Below are 21,938 nucleotides of genomic sequence, written 5' to 3'. Positions count from 1 at the left end.
CACAAGATTGTGAACAAAATAATCTCCTACTACTACAGCTGACCTATAATTATACCGTTGATTTTATGTTGTGAATAATATAATGTTCTTGAAAATTTTTATTTTACAAAATGTCAATAAATTTGTTTAACTGAAATTAAAACTCTCATATTTAATGGTAGAGTCTATTGAAATTATTGTTAATTTAGTTTTAAAATAAACTATGAACACGGGGTTATTTTTTTGTATTGTTTAGTTTGTGATCACTGAATGATGAATGTGTAACACTTATTTCATTTTTATTTTTAAAAACAAAAACCACAAAAAAACCGCTGGCTTACCGCGTTATTTGGAGAAAATTAAACCGAATTTATAGTTATCTTGATTGAACATATTTACAAACTTTTACTAATAAAAAAGTTTAATTATAGATAAAAGTTATGTACAACAGAAAAAATATGTTTGCTAGATGAGATTTATTCTTTCAAAGCTTGCTTTATTTTGTATAGTTTACCAAAGTAATTCTTTTTTAGAATTTAGCTTATCAATGGTAATTGATACAAATAAAAAACATCTAGGTTTCTTGTAAAAGTTTAAAATTCTAACAATAGAGTAATAAAAAAATAAAATTTGCAACATTTAAACAAAATGCAGATACGATTTTAACTTATACTTTAACGAGCACATACAAAATTAAATTAATAATTTTACTTTTCATTTATTTAATGTAATAATTACTAATTACTTTACTACAAATAAACTTTTAAATTAGTTAGATGTCTATTAAAAAATATGTATGGTTATATCAATACCAAATGATTATATTTCAGTTTAGTTAAAAAATATTTTTAACAAGTAATGAAAAGCATTTTCTTAAATAAGTTAAAATTTTCTATAACACTTGATATTTTATACCAGAAGTATTTATTAAATCTGAAGTCTCAAAAATAACTAAAAAAACATTAAAAAATTTTAATTGAAATCAGTGAATAACGCAAAATAAAAATTAAACTAAAAACAATCTTAAATATACCAAAAAGGTAAACACTTAAAGTACAGAAAAACTTAGGTAACAAAAAATCACAGTTAAAAATTGTTTTGTTGGCTTGAATAAACAATCATTTGATAAACAAAACTTAAATTAAAAATAAGATCTAAAAAACTTTGATATTAAACTCTCTGCTGTTACAAAATAAACATTCTTCATCGAAAAGCGAAACTGTGTGTTGTGATATTGTCGTCTTGGTAAATTTCCTCTTTCACATCTGCCGACGATCCGTCATCATGTGAGGACGATTCTGATTGCGGATGCTGATTGGCTGATATTTGGTGGAGAGCGGCGGAGGAGACGAAGTGGTGGAGGCGGATCGTCGGAACTCTCTCCTTCACTTCCAACACGTACTCGTACGCCTTTCATAATTACTTTATTACATAATAAACAACTATTTTGAATTCGGGGAAACATTAGCAACTCAAAAACGTTCCGTTAGCACTTAAGTTCAATTGGTTAACAAACATTAAAAATTTGAAAAAACATGATTTTTAATATATTAATTTGGTTGACAAATAAACTTTTATAATGAAAAAATTCAATTTGTTAATGAATAAATTAAAGATGTATCCTGTAACGAAAAATATAAACAAATTATAATTACTCGTTCGAATTGTTGTTGGCTGACATAATGTTCGATGATCAACGCGTAAACGTCTCCGTATCTGACTGGAGACGAAGAGAGATCGGCGTGATCGAGAAGAACTGAACATTGCTTCAATCCTTCTTCCGCATCACTTTCGAACAATCTTTGATGAAAACACTTTTTTGTTAAAATTACTATCGACTTATAATTATAAAAAATTAAATAAAAGTAACGTTGAGCTCAACTTATAGTTCATAAAAAAAATTGTTTTTGCATTCAGAAAAATAACAGAAATTAAACAAATTTTTACTAAAAAGCATAAAATAAAAGTTGTATTTTGTATAAACTATACATTAGAATAATACAACAAGGCTTTTTATGAGCAATAATAGTATTAAGTAAAAAAATTATTGCTTCTGCAATTTTCTTTGAAGTATTGTAGGTAAGTATTATAAAAAGTTTTTTTATTAGTTAAAACAGCTTTTAACAAACTTTAAAAAAATTAGAATATTTTACTAGAATAAAAGCGTTTTTGCGTTTAATATAGCTTTCAAAAGATATTTTCAATTAATAAAAAAGGAATTTAATTGATCTTGAAATATTTACTCATAACTAATAAATAAAATATAAACTTTTTTTATTTTGAAAAACAAATGATAAATATATAACTACCTTCTTGTTGAGACAAATTTTTTAACAAGTGCTATTTTTGTTTTTAAACTTGTCAATTTGTTTTCTTTTTCTTCATTATCTTCAATTTTTGATTTTGACAAACACTTAAAAGCTTCAGTCAATGCACCGACTGCTTTTTCATAATTTTGATATTCATCTATTTCTACCTGTTTACAAATTTTAAAACGCTTGAAAAAAAATCAAACAACTTAGTAAAATTACAAACAAATAAAACACACAAAAAAGTATACAAGCCTTTAAACTACTATTAATTATTCAGATACAAAAAATTAGATCAGAAAAATTGCTACAACGTATCTGAATATTTATTGGAAAATTAATATAAACCATAATTAGTTTTCATTCTTTTTTTGTAAACTGGTCAACAAAGCAATCAGAAATTTATTTTTGTATAAAAATTTGTCAAAATTTAAAAAAATATCAGATACAAACTTAGCACATGTTTAGTTAAGGCAGAAAGAACAACGCTATTAACTATTAAAAAAAAAAAATTTCAAAAGCTCAACATAAAACATACCTGAGCGCAGGCCTCGTAAAAGTTGGCCAACGACTCGTGAGCTTTTCCCTTCGTGTAAAAAGCGATGATGTTGTTCATTACGTCAGGGTGGTTGCGCCAGTCGAGCGACTGCAGGTAGTTCGCCGCCATGACGAACAGGTCGCGCTGCTTGCTCGTGTTCGCGTAATAGATTATCTTGTGCGTGTCGCCCGACTTCAGCAGAGCCCGCATCGCCTTGTCCACGTTGCCCGACTGCGTGTACTTCTTGCACGCCAACAGGTACTCGCCCTGCTTCATGCAGCAGTCGCCCAACATCATCAGCTGCTTTTGCCTTTTGATTGTATCGAACAATATGTATTTTTTCTTAATCAATAATTTAAATTCAGCAGTCCGAAGTTTTAAACAACAACTTGTATCAAAAAGTTTTTTTTTAGATTTACACAAAACTTGGTTAAGTTTATCTGTAGAACGACTGATGATATAGTTGTTGATATTTTTTAATTAATGCATCTAATAAAAAAATACTACATACTTGCTTGTAAAGTATTTACAGTTATAAAAACACAATTTTTCATTATAAGTTTCAACAAACCTCTCTTTGAGGGTGATTTCGGGGTGATCGCTGGAAACGGTCAGCTTTTCGACGAGCTCTTCCGTCAAGCGAACGTTGTTGTCGCTGCAAACCTGTATGGCTTCTTTGATCTGTAACACAACGTTCAGGTGTAAAGTTTATTCGAATTGAAACATGAACAAGCACAAACGTTTTTAGCGGACACGAGCAGCTTAATGGCTCGATCGTGCTGACCGTGCTGTGCGAAGAATTGCGCGCATTTCGTCAGCAAGCTGGCGTCCGTGTTTTCATTGAGATCCTCCGAAATGAGCTCCAGCGCGCCAAACTGTTCGTACTTGAACGCCAGGTCTATCGCCTTTGCAAAATGACCCGCCTGCGTTGTTGTAACGTTGTTTAATGATTCAAATTTGTAATATTATTTTTTAACTCACAAAACACTTTATGAAAACTATTTATGAAACACTAATAAAATAGTTATTGAATTATTTATTTTTAATATGCACAAAGATATTAAAAGCATTAAAACTATTTGCTCATAAAATAGTTACAGTGTATAAAACAAATTTCCTTTAATTTTGTATATGAAAGTTTAACGGGTCTTAACAAAAGTTATTTATATGTGATAAAGTAATGAAAACACATACACTTATATAAATAACTAATGTCAGACATTGTATTTTTACATACAAACTATTTAAAGTTTAAAAGCGCACTTCTTTTAAATTTTGTCTTGTAAAGAAACAAAAACACCTAAAACTAGTAACACTGATAAAATCAAGTGAAAACCTTGTGGTAGAGCATAACAGCTTTATCAATGAGGTTGTCAGTTTGTTCGTAATATTTAGCAGCTTCAACCATATCATGAGGTGGACTCAAAAGTGCCATGTTCATTAACCGCTCCTCGAACCCATGTTCCTAAATTTATTTTATTACCAACGAACAGTATTTAAATTTGATAATTTCCAAAATAAACACATTGTCTATGATATAAAATAGCCTAAATTTTTGACTTCGTTGTTTATTTTACTTAAGAAAATTATATATTTTTGTTTGTTTAAGTTAACAATTAGTCTTCAAGTTTTTGATTACCAAAATAAATTGGTCCATTGTCTACATGTGCTATAACTTATATATTTTTTTATACGAATATCAAGTGACAAACTTTACAAATTCTAATAGCATTTCCGTAAGCCATGGCGCGGGCAAAGAAGTTGATTGCTTTGTCGAGCTGATCAGTTTTTTCATATTGTCTGGCGAGATGGAAGCAGGCTGCCCTGTTTCCCGTTTCATTTGCTACCTGAGCTGCCTGCATTAGTTCGTATGTTTAAAATCTAAATGACAAACTTTCATAAAATACTAGAAACAATATATTAACTATTGAAAAAAAAAATATTGAACTAAAATAACAAAATAAAAAATTTAATTGAAGTGATTTAAGCAAATTGATTTAGGTTAAACATATCAAACAATCTTTAAATTTTTTATAATATTTTCAAAAATCATTCAAAAGAAAAAATATTCGAGCAAATATTAACAAACTTTATCGAGTTGGTCGCAGTAACTGTAAACTCTAACGAGCGACAACGGGTCTCCGGCTTGTTGGTAAAATTTCAACGCATTTTCCATATCGCCTGTTGATTCTATGTATTGTGCCCACCATTTGCGAAACTTTCTGTTTAAGTTAAATCAGATACTTTTTGTTATGAAAATAATTGAGCCAAATCAATTTTTACAATTAAAAAAATTACTATTAGTAAGCGTTTTATTAAAAAAAACTTTTTTAAACTAAAGTTATTAATCCTTTCCTATATTTGTTGTTTTAAATTGGAGACTTTAAGTGTTAATACTAAAAACTACTTTATAAAAATGAAAAAGACAAACGTTAAATTTCAAAAATTTCAAACTAACCTATCTTTTGAATTCATAATATAAGATTCGAGCATATCAAGTTCGTCAAAAAGCATTCTTGGCACCTCAAAATGGTGAGTGCCTGATTTTTCATAGCTGAAATTATTTGAATCATTATATAACTGTTGCAATATACCAAAACTAAATAAAATTAAACTTACTACATAATTGCATCTTTAAATCCGCCTAAAGACTCCAAAAATTTTGCATAATTATAATAAGTTGAACGTAAATGTATTCTGTCATGTCTCTCAGCAACATCCAGCGCCTTAAAATTTATTTATAAATAAAATAAAAACCAACGTAGAATATTAAAAATTTTAATCAACATAGTATTTTTATTACTGAAAAAATACTTAATTTGTTTAAAAAAAATTTAAACTCGTTTGAGATATTAGTTCTGTGTTTTCACCAAAAAATAACTTGTGAGCCAAATATACTACAAGCACTTTTTGAGAGTGATCTATGTACTTTTTTTATAACTTTGACACCAATACTATACAATAAACAAAACAAACTTTTAACCACTGTCCGGTCGCTTGGTACAATTCATTTAGCAAATCGTAACGTTCGCAATCGATATAAAGTCTTTCTGCTTCATTCTGTTAATTGAATAAAAAGCTCGTTTGAAACACAGCATGTGTACAAGTTTAATAACAACAGGGTGGCCACTGGTTTTTGAGAAACTTCTTCCAGGTTTTCTTATATTTTTAGGTTTTTGATCATACACGTTTTTAGGTCTATTTTTAGTTTAAAGTTAAGTTTAAGGTTAAAAACTGTTTAAATACTATATCAACATTAAAAAGATACTGTAAAGCTACTTGAATGTGTTTTCTAACTAAAAATATTTTTGATGAGGAGAATTTTTTTTATATCTATGATAGATTTTTCGAGTCAAATCAAAGTTCTACTACTTAACATGCTAAAATTGTTTAAAATTCCGATTTTTTTTTTCAAAATATCTCAAACTCCAGGTTCAGAGGCCACCCTGAAACAAATATAATTAACTAATTATGTAAGAAAATATGGTAAGATTTACAAACGTTAACAAAACTTTTAACTTTACACTACTACTACACTACTAGCTAAAAAATGTGAACTGACATTCATTTTGAGCTCGATAGCGAGCCTGGCAACACGAGCGTTGATGTGATCTTGTTGATGCTTGATCGCGCGAACTCCCCTCGCGTGTCCCATGTTTGCCAGGCACACCTGCGCAACGTCCAACCTCCTCGATTTTACGCACATGCGAGCCATGCTCTCCCACACCCGAGATCTGTAAAGTTTGTATCACATCGGAATATTTGCATGGTGCTTTTCAACGTTTTAATATCAACCTTGATATTTAGGAAGATAATGTATACACGTTACACCAAGGCTTCCCAAAGTAGATCATATGGCCCCCTTGAGGACCATAAGCTGCAAAGGGATCAAAGGAAGGCCGTGACTAATAAAGGTGCCATGGGGGGCATAAGGTCATAATTTGAAACTTACATTAGATATTCTGGAGTCTATGATGAGGAGCAGAAAATAGTCTTTGGCGTTTTTATGGGTAGTTTCGAAACTTACACTAGATATTCTGGAGTTGGTGATGAAGAGAAAAAAAAAGGTCTTGGGTAGTTTTTTGAAAATCTCATTGGAAGGGGTCAATACCTTTTTAATTTCTTTAAAGGGGACCTTAACAAAAAATTAGGAAACCCAGCATTACACAAACTTCATATGTGGTAAGTAGTTCAATTTCACGTAATAAATTACATTGTCTACATAAAAATAGATATTAAACAATATTTTTTCAGATCAAAATAATTAAAATTAATTAAAGCATTTTAATTTAATTCTTTACTTGAAACTTAAATATGATAAACTTGTTATGTAAAACACTATTGCTTATTTATAAAACAAATTATATCTACCCTTTAATGAGCTTGATAGCTTTGAAAGCTTCATCCATATCGCCCTTAGTAAGATGGTAGCTGAAATTGAGCATGGCAGATTGTGCTTGCGAGTCCGAAGCGTCCAAACCGACGAAATCTCTCATCGTTTCACGGCTTATTGAAGACTGGAAACATTTTGTTACAACAATAGGTTCAAAATAAAATCAAAAATAAGGAATTTATAATAACTATTTACTATTAGTTAAATTACGTATTGAAAATGCTTGATTTTATGCAGTACTACACCCTAGAAATTGAACATATTGTGTATGTCTTAAAACAACTAAGAACTAACTTTTTCAGAAAGTAGAGTAGTATCTTTATCTTCAGTGGTTTGTTTTGTCATCTAATTAAAAATATCAGTTTATAGTGCTTGAATTTTAAAACAAAACTAAAGTTTTTGATACTACTTTTATTAAAATATTCATTTAAAACTGAACTTCTTTCAGAAATAAACTACCGTCAGTACTGGTAAAAATAAAATATTACTAAGAATAAAGTTCACAAAGTTTATAAAACTAATATTAAAATCCTTTAAGTCTTTGTAAAGTTGCAAACCGAGGGATGTTAATACAACTTATTCATCAAGAACTAAATCTACTGCTGTTACAAAAAATTAAACCAAGTATCTCACCTCCTCAGTAAAATAAAAGTACGGAATTTTGACGCCCATAATTGTTTTGTTACATTCAAATGAGTCTTGAAGCATGAGCCCCTGGTCACTAGTACTGAACAATGACACAACAATAACTTCACTCTGTTGTTTGAAAATGTTGTTGATAAAAAATAAACAATATAGTATTTCAAACATATTTGGATTTATTCAATATTCAAAACTACCGTCAGTCTGTTTTCAACTTGCACGATGGAGTCGCTGTCGCTGACGGTTCGAACGTTTTTATTGTGACGTAACAGCTTGGCCCGGCACGTCAGCAGCCTGCTTTCTCCCATGTCCCACATCACGTCGACCGGGTGCCTGCCAGACACGAGCAGTCCCGCCTCGTACCGGCTCTGGTCCACGTCTGACAGCTGCCCGACGTCGCAGAGGTCCAAGTCCGAGTTGGCGCCGGTTTCGAAGTCGAAGCGGGAAATTTTCGACGACTCGGCGTCGTACACGTATATATTTGTGTTTATTTCCCCACTGGCCTGAAGTTTATTTTACTTATTTGTTTAAAATCAAAACACATTAAATGTATCGAATGTTGTTTTTTACTGACCTGGTTACAAATAAATGCAACTTTTGAGCCATTAGGACCGCACACCGCTTTAACAATTTTTCCAAAACTTTCTAAATGCTCACTCAAGTTCGTGCTGTGCAACTGTTTAGCGTCTCTAAAATAATTATTTTGTTTTGTATCAATAAATGTAAATAAACTTAGTAGGGTCAACTTTTTATACAACATTCATAAAAACACGATAAAAGTATTTACTTTTAAACAACCTTACTGTCAAATTGAATAGCTCTGATTTAATTGAGAGCTAAAACATACATTCTATTTCTAGTGCAAGAAGTAGATCAAAGTTATTAAAAAAACAAGGTAACAAAATTTATAGAAATAATATAATAAGATGATACCTTCTGGAAAGATCGAATATTTTCAAACAGCCAGTATCAGTAGCAACACACATGTAATTGTTGCAAGTATCTAATAAAATCGGATTCCCTTCATTTTCTTGCATCAGTAATATTTGCTTTACTATACCCTAGAAAAATAAGGTAGCAGGTAAAATATTTAAATATTTTTGTTAAGAATTAAATATAAGATTGAACTTTTGTAAAATTCTGTAAATAAAAACTCATTCAAAAGTCTCAGAACAGTTTGCATTTACCGTGAAATGAATAACTGTTGAAAGGTGAAACTTATAGTTTTGTCAAATAATAAAAACCTTGTTTCTCATTTCTTAACTTTTAACTTACACTTATTCTATAATGAAGCCCATAATTCTTAGTACGTGTTAGATAAAATTATAGGGAAGCGATCTAAGTCACTTACAGCAGTTAAAGTTTCAAAAGGATTAACATGAGCAACCTATGGAAAGAAATATATTTTCAATAGAAATCTTATCTATTTAGGCTGTGTTTAAAGAAGAAAGTCAAAGTTTCGAGGAAACTGATATTTACAATATTAACCACGAAGGTATTGAAAATAGTTTTGAAGTTTACACCTAATTAACACAAGAAATGATAGATAAAAATGTATTGACAAAGTCATAGTGACTTCCAACTGTACTTACAAACTTTAAATTCGCGAGTTTTGCTTTGATTTTAAAATATATTAAATAAATAAAAACTTGCAACGATTTCAACACAGACATAAAAAACTGACTTGAAAATTTCTGACAAGTATTTTAGGTTGGCCTTCTTTGTGGACGTCAATGGAAAAGAAGCTGTTGTCGTGCAAAGCGTTTGACACCGACTCACAATTGAACGAACCTGTTATTTAAAATTTTAATAAAAACTACACAAACTTGAAGTTAAAAGTACTTAAAAAATCAACATCAAAGTTTTCAAACATATTTTACTGTGTTTCAATTTTATGCTACTACAACAAGTAATGTATAATTATTTTTACCTATAAGTTCAAATTTTTCAGGAGTCACACAATTGTACACTTCAACTGACTGATTATTCCAAACTGCTAGATGCTCCTAAAAAAAATAAAATAACTTATAATACCTGGCAGTAAAATAAAGATTAAAACCATATGTTTTATAATACACTACCATTATCAAAACATATTAAAAATATTTATTTAACAGTATTTCGAAAAAATAAGAACATGTTTCATTATAAAATAGTTAACTCACAGAAGAAACACCCAAACCAGTGAATACAATTTTTGTATTGACAAAAGTGTGGCCTCCCTGTATTGTGCTCGTAATTGTTTGCTTGCTGGGCGATAAGCTCAAACCTTAAGTTATAAATTATCTTCCAAATACAACTTAGGAAAGTACAACATAAGCATCAAAATTAAATTTCTTTATTAGATAGTATTGAAAGAGTTTGAAATAAAGTTAAAAAACATGCTATTTTAACACTCAATTTCTTATGAAACAACATTTTTGTTTAAAATATCCAAGTTACTAAAATCATAATAAATATTAAATACTTAATAAAATATACTTCTAAAACATCAACATTTTATAAAAACAAAAGATTATACGTATAGTATTAAAAGAGTTTGAAATTAAGTTAAAAAACATGCTATATTAACACACAATCTCTTATGAAACAAAATTTTTGTTGAAAATATCCAAGAAAAAAAAATCATAATAAACATTAAATACTTAATAAAACATATTTCTAAAACATCAACATTTTATAAAAACAAAAGATTATACGTATAGTATTAAAAGAGTTTGAGATAAAGTTAAAAAACATGCTATTTTAACACACAATTTCTTATGAAACAACATTTTTGTTTAAAATATCCAATTAACTAAAATCATAATAAAAATTAAATACTTGATAAAATATACTTCTTTAACATCAAAACTTTATAAAAAAAAAGACTAAAAAAAAATATTCACTCAACAAACGAACCAGACAGATTGAGATCATCAACCGAGGGTTTGGCGGCAATGAAATCAACGCTGACTTGATTTTCTTTCGTTTGATGCGCCACCATGGTGGATGAAATTGCGCTTTTTGCAACTTGCTCTGTGAAGATCCACGATGAGTTGTCGCATATCACGCTTAATACCGTGCGAACGTTGCTCCACTGTTTTACATGCCACAAATTAAATGTTAAACCTTAGAAAATTTACACAAAATACTTTTTAATCAAACACTTCGTTTAATCACACTTGCAACACAGAAAAATTAAACTGCATTATTTACATATGAATTTGAACATGTACTCATAACTAATGTGCCAAGCTTTAAAACTGATATTTACTACGTTTATTTTAAGTAAACTTAAAAGCAATTAAATATAACTATCAGAAAATAAAACAACGATTGCACAAAAAAAAATTAATAGTATTTTACTAGATGCTTAGAAAACGAAACAAACTTTTAAATAAGAAGGAAGAACTTTAATGTCATAGGAAGGTTGTAGCTTCCAGGAATTTTCACTTGAGTTTTGTTTACTACTTGGTTCGGTAGTCCACACAGCTAATCTATTCAAACTGGTGCTTGCGGCTATGTAACCTATCAGTAACAAAAAAAATCAGTGAAAATGTATTCAAACAAACTTTAACTATTTTAAAATTTAGAAACTTAATGAACTAACTTAACTTCTGATATCTAAACTAAAACATACACACAAAAATAAAACAATTAATCAGCATATGTATTTACTACAAATTATTTTCAACTGACCTTTTTCTTGCATGTAATCAACACAAATAATCTGCTCTGCGGACTTGAAACCAAGACTTTCGTCAAGTGAAAGAGAAAAGTTATCTCCAGTAGCTACATCGTACATTCTGAAAATAGGAGGTGTTAATCAATAAAGATGAAAAAACATAATTAAAAGTAAATAAAACACAATATAGAAATTAACTACAAATTATTTAACAACAGGTCTTTAATAAATTTATATCAAAAAACGATAAAAATATAATCTTCGATTTTAACAGACAAAGTAGATTTGTGAAAGAATAATGTGTACTACCTCAAAGCTCTATCATTTGTAGCGGCAGCAATGAGGTGTTTGCCAGCCCAGCAGATAACAGCCGATGACGAGTTTTCACCTGAACTGCTGAACTTTATACTTTGCACCAAGTCAACACTGCCACCGTCCAACACTTTACATTTGTGAACCTGAACAATTAATAATGTGTTAAGTTTTTATAAAATTTAGTAAGTTTGTATCAAAAGTCAATGTCTAAAAAAAATACTTTATGACTATAATAAAAAAAATTAAAGATAGTTTTTACCCTTAGACTGAAATAAATATTCAAGTTTGAAATTTACAACCTAAATTAAAGTAAAGTTATTTAGTTATATCATTAATTTAGGTATTAAAACTAGTAAAAACAAAATTTATTCTAAAAATAACGCCATACATGAAACTGTTACTGCATATTTAATTTACAACAATATTTTAAAAAACAAAACATTTATATTCCTATTTTAAGAAAAACGTATATTTAGCATGGTTGCCACTGATCAAGCTGAGAAATATTTCCTGACTTTTTCCTGACTTTTTACCAAAATTTTCCTGACTTTTCTAAATCAGTTTTACTTATATAAATTTTTCACTTAGTTTAATAAAATACTACCCAAACTATTTAATATAAAATCCTTAACTTATAAATCAATTAAAAAAGAATATACTTAAGTAACTGTAAAAAAAGACATAAAAAAGTAAACTGTATATCTGTTGTATAAAATATTTCCTCTTATCATTTAGTATAAAATTTGTAACAAATAAATATACTCTTATTTATTTTAAAAACTTAAGTTACTCTACAAAAAATAAGTAAACTTAATCTTGGCATATACCTCTCTTATAACTTATTTTATAAATTTAAACAACTTTGAAAAAATTATAAAGAGGTTAAGTATACACATTAACTTGTTACATAAAATACTAAACTAAGTATATTTTCATAAAGAACTCAATTATTCAAACAAAAACATTTTGATTCTAAAATTATGCTAGATAAACTTTTGCGTATACAGTTTCACTATGGAAAAGTCCTTGCTACAGATCATCAATACTAAAAAGCTTACAAAATCTGCTTGTTCAAGTAGGGTACTTGTTCAATATGTTAATAGAAAATGTTTGCAGTTTTATAAAGGATATTTAACTAATTTATACTAGGTGAAGGCATTGGAAATAAAATTAAAAATTTTTGTAAATTTCTAGGAAAATTTTGGAATTTTTTTCTGACAGTAAAGGACTTTTAATTAATTTTTACAATTTGAAGGCTTTTGAAAACAAGGAATTTTGTAAATTTAAACTGAAAAAATCTGACTTTTTTTAAAATGTTATCAAATTTCCTGACTTTTCCTGACATTTTTTCAAAACCCCCCATTTTTTCCTGACTTTTCCTGACTTTTGTCAACTTTTTGAATTTTTCCTGACTTTTCCTGATTTCCTGACTTTTCCTGACCGAGTGGCAACCCTGATTTAGTATTATTAGCATTACAGGAATAAAAGTATCTAAAAACCTACTAAGTAAACTTAAACTGATATAGTCAAACATAAAACTTTATTCAGTAACCTCTAGGTCTTCTGACAAAGCAACCAAATAGCTGCCATCTTTAGAATTAAGAAGTTGTTTTATAGGATGCTCAAGGCTTAAACATTCTTTACACTTTCCTTTGTCATTTGCATAGAAAACTTTTCCTTTTAAAAATTGTGTTTAAAATCAATTAATTTAAAGCTAACCTTAAAAAACGTTAAGCATTACCTTTTTCGGTTGCAACAAAAAAAACTTCTCCATCTTTTTGAGACAGTTTCATTCTGGAGTTGAACCCAGAGTTAAAATCGGCAAAAAGATCAAGAGCAATTTGATCTCCACTGACGGCCGCCTTGGCAAGATTTGTGATACTGTAAAAAAATAACATTAATTTACTATTTTTGTGTTAAAAACAACTCCACTGTTTGGAAGGATAAGCTATAACTTAATATTTTTTCAAAAGAGTTATTTTAATATTTTTGGAAGGTATATTTTAAAACTTTTAAAGCAAATTAATGCAATTAGTTTCGAATATAAAACCTTATATTAATCTAAAAACTTGGACTTCAAGAAATTTTAATTGATAAAGTATATTTTTGTATTTTCTTAAAATTTTATTTACCTTTTATTCGAACTTCTGGAGTAGTGTTTTGGTATTACAGTTGTAATACCATGTTCAAATTCATGTTTGCAGATAGGTTCTTGTTGACTTTGACCCAAACCATCTATTTTCCAAACAGCAAGTATTCCTGCCTATAAAAAAGTTCAAATAAGGCTTCAGAGAAAATATAAATTAGTTCCAACTGATCTTACTTAAGCATAAAACTTACATTTTTCTATAACAAATTATTTGCATTGAAAATTAACATTTCAAAATACTTTTTTTTTAATCTATGAAAACATTGCTTTTCTTGAACATACACAACAATCTTTTTACAAAACAAGATTAATAAAGTAGTTAGTCTGAGATCCTAAAACCGCAAAAAATAACTTATAGTTTAGTCTTTGAAATAACTAAGTAAAGACAAAGTCAAACATATTAAAACTTGTAAGAATAAAAGATAAAGATGGCTCAAAGCAAGATCTAGCTAGCAGAACAATTACAATAATCAAACTTGTAAAAGATATTTGACAAATTCAAAAGTATAACTTTAAAACAGTACCTTGTCTGCTGAAGCTAACTTGAGTCCAGACCAAGATACGGCTGTGATGCTGGAGTTGTGATAATTTTTAATGTTATTTACACTTCCGTCTTGGCCATTCCATACAAACAAATCATTGTTGCTCCAACCAACCGCTAATAACTGTCTTTCTTCATGCCACACTAAAGCAGTGATCTCGGCATCTCTACTCACATCTTCATTTGATATAACTTTCTGACCCTACACAAAAATCACTTGTTGCTTTATAAATTGTATTCTTTAGATTATGGATAAATAGAAATAACTTTATTACTTCTAGATACAAAGAACTTTTTGTAAATGAAAAATAATTAAATAATCTAAATTTGTTTATAACATGATGTAACTATAAATATTTTATTACTTACTATTGTACTTATGTACCTTGTACAAAATCTAAGTTGAAAAATTGAATCAACTTTCAGAATAAAAAGTAAAAAATGATAAGTAGTTCAGTAATTAAGAACTTACATTACTTTTGTATACATAAAAAGTCCCTCCAACTGAAAGTTTGTACCCAACAACAAATACATCCAGCTTGCAGTGCCATGAAACTAGAGTTGGAACTGAATTTGCTGGTTTTTCAAGTTCTGATCCAATGTAAAGAGACATTTTGCAGTTATAAAAACATCTGAAATAATAAGAAACATATTCTGCTTTATTATGTGTACAGAGAAATATAAATTTAAGGTTTTTGCTAAGTTTTAAAGTAAAGCTAAACTAAGTCAGAATTGATAAGGAAAATGAATTTATTTTGTTAGAAAACGTTTCAACATAAACCAATAATAAGCAAAGAAATTTTTATAATCAGTTTTGTTATAGTACTGACACTGCATATTCAGTCCTTCATTTGCAGTAGTTATTTCGAAAAAACTTCTGGACGCATTTGCAATTCTTTCATTCAGATACTCTCCATGGCATTCATATTCACTGTTAAAATACCTAAACAACAAATTCAAGAAGATTCCATGACTAACAACAAGAACAACTTTTTCATGATCAAGCTTTGAAAGTTCTGTGTGACACATGTTCTCAAAAAACTCAGAAGCTCGACCAGAAACATCTTCTTTGGACTCCCCACCAGTTGGTAAGAAATTTTTGTCAGCCTTCTGTTTTCTTTTTATAGATTTCACTTTTTTACCCTCAAAGTCTCCAAAGTGTTGCTCGCGTAAAATTTTGTCTGTTATTATTAGCGAGTCGATGTCTGAAAGTGTAACATTTGAGAAGTGGTCATTTTGAGACAAAATTATTCTGCAAGTTTGTTCAGCTCTTTTTAAATCACTACAGTAAACTTTATCAAATTTGACATCTGCTAAGGCTATTCCGACTTTTGTGGCTTGGAAACGACCGTTACTGTTTAGTGGTGGGTTTAACTGACCAGCAAGAACACCATGTTTGTTATAATCTGTTTGACCATGGCGAACAAATATTACCTTCATACTTGAGAAGTTTGAATATTTCTTGCTATTAAATTGCCTATTGATAGCTTAAAAATTTTTAACACAAAACTGATCTGTTCTTACTGCTGCAACAAAAGAGCTATCAAAAACATAAGTCTAAATAACTTTTACATTATAAAAATAACACTAAAATAAATAATAAATTGTTATAACATTTAAGTTTAAGCAAAGCTTAATTTTGCTTGTTAAGTCAGAATAAGAAAAATTACATTGACATACAAAAACAGTAAGCATAAAAGATTTAAACTGTTTACATTTTACTGCTAAATAATTATACTGTTTATAAATGATGAACCTATCATTAAAGGGTAATAAAAATATTACAAAATTTACCTGAACAAGTCTTAAATATAGCGATGAAGTAAACACAGTATATAATTTTCTCTATGTAAACTAATTTATGATAACATTGACTTGAAAAGCAAAAACATTCTGAAATAAACAACTGAGTTTTAGCTAAACAGTAGAAATAATTATTATACTTGAAAGTCAAGGTTAAATAATAAAGTTACATAAAGTATGATTAGTTTACTATAACAAACTAAATCTACATTATCTGGAAAAACTAATACGACCCTGAAAACAAGTTTCATTCTAAAACTAAATTTATATGATTTAGAATTGTAAACATAAAAAACTTTTCTAGTTGAAATTCTTTAATAAGTTATTTCGCAACTACCAACTACTTTATATGCATTATAATGTATTAAAACAATTTTTTATTGAAAAAGCATATACAACAAATGTACTTAAAGTTTAACATTTAGTAAAATAAAAAATTGTTAGACAGCTTTTTTGCATTTTACAAAGTAAAAAAAGATAGATTTTTATTAACTCTAATTTTATTTGCTTCTTTTAAAATTTAAAAATAAGCCAACTAATAAAAAAGTTTAAGATAAAAAAATCCCTTTGTGGCATGCCGTTTGAAAAGAGGCATGTGTTTAAATTTTGATTAAGTCAATAATATGTTTGAAAATCAAAAAAATTGAACCACTTGAAAATTAACACTAAATTAAACTGTGCAATTACTGCAACTTAAGTCAGCTGCTATAGATATACTAAAAAAAAACTTAAACAACTTAGTAAATAAAAAATATATGGAAACTTGTAGTAAAACAATTTAATAACTTAGTTTTACAAAAATTAAAGAAACCTCCAAAAACAAACAACAAAATTAAAAAGACTGAACTAATGATTCAAATTCTGAACAGCAAAAAGAAAAAAACATTATTCACAAAAGTTTTTAAAACTTAAAACTGAAAAACAAAACAATCCCTATAACTTGATGATGAAAATGTCACCCCTACATACAAGCATAAATTAGACAAAATCAAAAACCATTCCATTTATAATAAACATATGGTTGTTGGCTACACTGTAGCCTACAGTTGGCTGATTCCTGATCTAAATTAACACACTAGAAAGTTTTTTCTATAAACAATGGTAATTTAAATAAAGGAGTAGCACTCTAGTAGATCAATATAATAAAAAAAGGAATCACAAGCTTTATAAAAACTTACTATTTCTTGTCATAAAAGCATTATAACAAGTCATCATAAATAATTGCATATATAGCTAAAAATTGGTCCACCACCAGACAAAAAAAATCCATGGAAAAACCATACTCTTCGTTAAATTACAACTATCCAAGGAAAACCAGGGAACTCTGTAAACTGTCTATTTTCTTGTAACAAGATATTTTTTTAGCCTTAAGTTTAATCAAAACTCGTAGTTAGTTGTTCACTTGAAAATAAGTTAATTAAAAAAAATTTAATTTAATTGTGCTCTTATTAGTTCATCTTGATTGCAGTGATCATATAGTTAGACTGGTGATCAAGACTGCTTTTTAATATAGAGATTTATACTTTTCCTGGGCAAGTCATTAAAAGGTACTCAAATGGTGTGCGCACTGATAACCAAAACATTTTTTCATGCACAATGTCCTAGGATCAAAATACTTTGAGGGCTTAAATTTATGTTGTTCAATAAACAGTAAAATAACTTAGAAACTTTAAAGTTCTAAAATTTGTAGTGCTACAAGATGTGACTCTAAGAACTAACAATTTTTAAGTTTTTTATTTGTTAAAGTAATCATTAATAAGGGGCTAGCAAAAATTACATTTGATGCTTGGTCTTTTAAAGATAGAATCACTTACACTTCTTATCAAAGGACAGTTTGAGAACAGTTTTGAATAAGAACCTAACTTTGCACATGTGTTTATGAAAATTTGTTTAAGTACTATTGAAAACCTTTATAAAACCCCTTCATAGTTTTAAGTCAACCCATTTAGTAATGGCCCCCCTGATGGCTCCTTTTCTGCTCATGCCCCCTCCCCCCACCTTTTGCTGCTCATGACCCCCTGAGTATCTGTCATATTCCCCAAGGGGGACTTTTTGGGAAACCCTGGTATATAACCTGCTCATACAGTTGTAAAAATTTGTAAACAAAACATTATTTTGTCTTACCCAAATTTCAAATCAACCCTTCAGTAATTATGATGTCTTAACAAAAAATATTTGAGCTAAAAACTTTTGTAATTCAAAAATAAATGCTCATAGTTATGAAAATTTGTATTTGTGCTACTAAAATTATCTTTTTTACATTATCTAAATTCAAGTGGTTATGTTTAGTACTTTTTTTTAATAGTAAATATAAGCATCTGTATCAAACTCTACCCTTACATATGCTACACAACAAGAATTATTAAAAACTCAACTCTTACTTTCCTACAATAAAAAGTCTAAAAAGTTAAGTTTTATTTTTCAACCAGAGCTGACCTCTGTAAAAAATTCTTTGAAACTTTATACATAAGTTTTTACAAAAAAAATCATAGACTTTTAAAATAAACTGCATTAAAAAAGGAAGTTGAAAAACAAATTCAGCATTGTATCACTTAACATAAATCTATGTTTATTTTTTGGTATACGTGTACCACTGGATTTTGATTTTGCTACATTCAACAATGGGAGTAATTTTATTTTAACTTTTGATGTGTAAACTTGTATAAAATATTGCATTCTTGTTACATAAGAATAAGATGACTACAGGTTTTTCGGTTGTGACTGACTGATGAGTCCAAATCAGGACAAATCGGGTCTTGGTGTACCAAACGCTTGTGGTCTGATAACAAAATTGATATGATCAACCCTTTTGTTAAATTTGAGCTTGTCTCATGACATATGAAAGTCCAAGCATCTACTCTACAGACTTTTGTCAATGTTTTTGTTTATTGTAAATAAAAATAACTTTAATTTAAGTGTTTTTTTATTGTTTTGTATATAAAGAAAAGTAAGACTGATGTTTTTCTACAGGGTTGCCAAAGGTTTTTTGTAAAAATTTCCAATGTTTTAAAACACTAGTCTTTTTGTCTGTTTTTAGTAGAATATAACATTTAAATTAAAAAAAACTGTCTTCAATTGCATAACAACATTGAAAAGATACGGTAATGCTACTTTAAATGTGGTTTTCAAAAAAAAATTAAATGATTCAAAATATATTTATCTTTAAGATTAATTTTCAGTATCTAATCAAAATTTTTTTAAATTTCTAGATTTTTTAGTGATTTTGTTCGAAATTCCAGGATTTTTTTAAATTTCTTAATTTCCAGGATTTTCCAGGTATTTTTTGCCTAAGTTGTCAAATTCCAGGATTTTTTGCAACCCTGTTTCCTACCATTAAAATAAAATAAAAATATTTATTTCTTTATTAAAGAAAGTAGACTTGATAAACTTAATAGTTTTAATATAGATAGAAAAAATTTTGGAAGAAATAAATTATTGTAGTGAAATGTTTTTCTAAACTAATTTAACAGTGTTGGGCTATAAGGGGGTCCAACATTTTATTTCATAAAAACAACATTGGCTCCTATATGAAAGCTAAAAAAGTATAAACTACAAGCTAGCATAGTATTTAGAAATGTTTTTAACTTTTTAGATATTGTAATTTTTGTACAAAGTTTCCGATTCAAAGGTATGGACAGTAAGTCTTTTTTAGTCAATTTTCTTGGAAGTTTTAAATTTACTAAAAATGTATTTTCTCCTTCGTTTTTGAGATAAAGACCTGAAATTTTCAGAAAAATTTTCTTTTTTAGTTTAAAATAATTTGAACTTTTAAACTTTAAAAACATAAAATGTTACTTATTTCAGTTAATGACTTTATGGTTATGCTTACCTTGAGGTGAGCACACTTGGGTTGGTAACTTATAATAAATAAAAATTGATAACTAAAGCAAAAAAAAAGCTACCAACCTAGGGTTAGGGTTAGGGTTAATAGTGATAGTAAAAATAAAATACAAATAATAAGTAAGAAAAAAAAGTTGTTTAAAAAAAAAGAAAACAAGTTAACGATCAAAGTGTGCTCACCTAAAGTTAAGCATAATTGATTTTTTTATAAAATTGTTTTTTATTTAAATAAAAATATCATGCATTAATAACATTAAACATTAATAATGAACTTAATTTTTAAATTTGAAGAAGATTGGTTAAAAAATAAAAAAGAAAGATAGACTTTTAGTGAAATAATCTTTTTTTAACTTTTTTAGTTTGCTTTTTCTATAAGGAACCTACTGGGCTTACTGAGCTTGATGACTTATATCTCAAAAGTTATTTTGAATATTTTTAATCAGTAATAAATGTCTGATAGCTAAGATTCATAGATTAAGATCAACTTGCAAAAATCAAGGTAGACCTCCTCTCCCTATGGCCTTAACTATTAAATCAATCACTTATTTTTAAACTATTTTCTTTTTTATGTATCTTAAACAAAACAACAAAGTTTTAAAAAGATTACTTTACAGCAGGGGTTCCCGACCAGGGGTGCTCGCACCCCTTGGGGGTACGAGATGGCTTTTATTTTTTGTATGACAATTAAGGAGATTTTCACTCTCTGATAAAGTTTATAAAGTTAAAAAGTACATTTTGTAATAAAAAAAAAAGTTGGAGCTAATTTTCTGAATAAATTAATTTTATTAATACGTCATAGGGCAAGAGCAAATTTCTAAAAGTAAATTATTTTAACTAATTTCATTTAATAGCTGTTAGTTTAGAATTAACATTTCAGTAAAGCTTTCTTAGAGTTTTACACCTGTGAATTTTAATCATCTAATCTTTAAATATTTTATTTTCTTAACTTGCCATTAATTGTTTAAAACAGTTAATGAGCTAGCATCTATTTCAATTAAAATACTTAGATAAAAATTAGTATCTTCAGCAGGTATTTTATTAGCTGTTAAGAACAGGTTCTTTTAAGTCTATTACAATTATAATGTAATCTTTTATAAAGCTTAGTTGTGCAGAAAGTGGTGCTTAAAGATTTAACATCAATAAATTGTAAAGTTCACTGCAACTACTGTATGGTATACCAATTAACAAAACTTGTTTTTAGCTTTAGTGAAACCAATTTTTATAGATCAGCAAAAGTATTCAATGCATCAACTTTATTTCTATTCATACCTTTTTTGAACTTAAACTGTTTACCTTTTTCAATCTACTTTTTTCTATTTATGTTTTAAGCATACAACTTTTTTTTGTATTTGCTTTTTACATATCTTTTGACAATTTAAGACTAAATATCTTTTAACTTTTATAAATCTTAAGGGCATAGGGGGGGGGGGGGGGGTGGGTAAACAACCTTTTTTGGTTTTTGATCTTATTTTATATAGTTTTTACTAAGCTAAAAAATGCTTTTTACAGATTTAAAAATTTCAAAATAGTTTTTGAGATATAGCTGGTCAAAGTCGGAGCCAACAATAGGTTCCTTATGGGAGGCGCAAACTAAAACCGCAAAAATAGACTATTTCACTAAAAATCTATCTTCTCCTATGTTTTTTGAGATAAATACTTCAAACTTTTAGGAAATGTTCCTTGATATATTTAGAAAATTCTGTTGGAAGGAATTTAAAAAAAAATAAAAATTTTATATAAAAAATAAACAAAACAAACAGTT

At 28.3% G+C, this 21,938-nt stretch overlaps 2 protein-coding genes across 2 annotated transcripts; both read right to left on the bottom strand.

Moving 5' to 3' along the window:
* Window positions 1–899: 899 nt before the first annotated feature.
* Window positions 900–15,157, bottom strand: LOC145835363 (intraflagellar transport protein 140 homolog). The gene is made up of 31 exons (XM_082942923.1): window positions 15,006–15,157; window positions 14,517–14,735; window positions 13,976–14,106; window positions 13,585–13,724; window positions 13,396–13,520; window positions 11,838–11,986; window positions 11,543–11,649; window positions 11,235–11,371; window positions 10,763–10,940; window positions 10,027–10,130; window positions 9,792–9,867; window positions 9,546–9,652; window positions 8,795–8,922; window positions 8,436–8,550; window positions 8,059–8,364; window positions 7,853–7,975; window positions 7,514–7,564; window positions 7,198–7,343; window positions 6,389–6,560; window positions 5,803–5,886; window positions 5,446–5,552; window positions 5,285–5,380; window positions 4,916–5,048; window positions 4,539–4,682; window positions 4,163–4,291; window positions 3,567–3,749; window positions 3,398–3,507; window positions 2,827–3,136; window positions 2,289–2,455; window positions 1,635–1,779; window positions 900–1,389 (listed from the first exon to the last, which is right to left on the bottom strand). Exons 1-31 carry the CDS (start codon window positions 15,144–15,146, stop codon window positions 1,183–1,185), a joined length of 4,470 nt encoding a protein of 1,489 aa, XP_082799049.1. The 5' UTR covers window positions 15,147–15,157; the 3' UTR covers window positions 900–1,182.
* Window positions 15,158–15,283: 126 nt separating this feature from the next.
* Window positions 15,284–15,973, bottom strand: LOC145836701 (uncharacterized). The gene has a single exon (XM_082944483.1). The coding sequence runs from the start codon at window positions 15,971–15,973 to the stop codon at window positions 15,284–15,286; it is 690 nt and encodes a 229-aa protein (XP_082800609.1).
* Window positions 15,974–21,938: the final 5,965 nt, after the last annotated feature.

Source organism: Thalia democratica, chromosome 5 (genome assembly GCF_965202585.1).
Source record: "Thalia democratica chromosome 5, ktThaDemo2.hap1.1, whole genome shotgun sequence".
Lineage (NCBI taxonomy): Eukaryota > Metazoa > Chordata > Thaliacea > Salpida > Salpidae > Thalia > Thalia democratica.
This window is presented reverse-complemented; position numbering and strand designations above follow the sequence as displayed.

Bases quoted from the DNA above. Each gene is read 5' to 3' on its own strand.
- LOC145835363 (XM_082942923.1), bottom strand. From the start codon at position 15,146: ATGTCTCTTTACATTGGATCAGAACTTGAAAAACCAGCAAATTCAGTT. The intron at 8,923-9,545 runs GTCAGTTTTTTA...TTATTTTTCTAG, and splicing joins TACTTGTCAGAAATTTTCAA to GGTATAGTAAAGCAAATATT. The intron at 5,381-5,445 runs GTAAGTTTAATT...AAATAATTTCAG, and splicing joins TTTAAAGATGCAATTATGTA to CTATGAAAAATCAGGCACTC.
- LOC145836701 (XM_082944483.1), bottom strand. From the start codon at position 15,973: ATGAAGGTAATATTTGTTCGCCATGGTCAAACAGATTATAACAAACAT.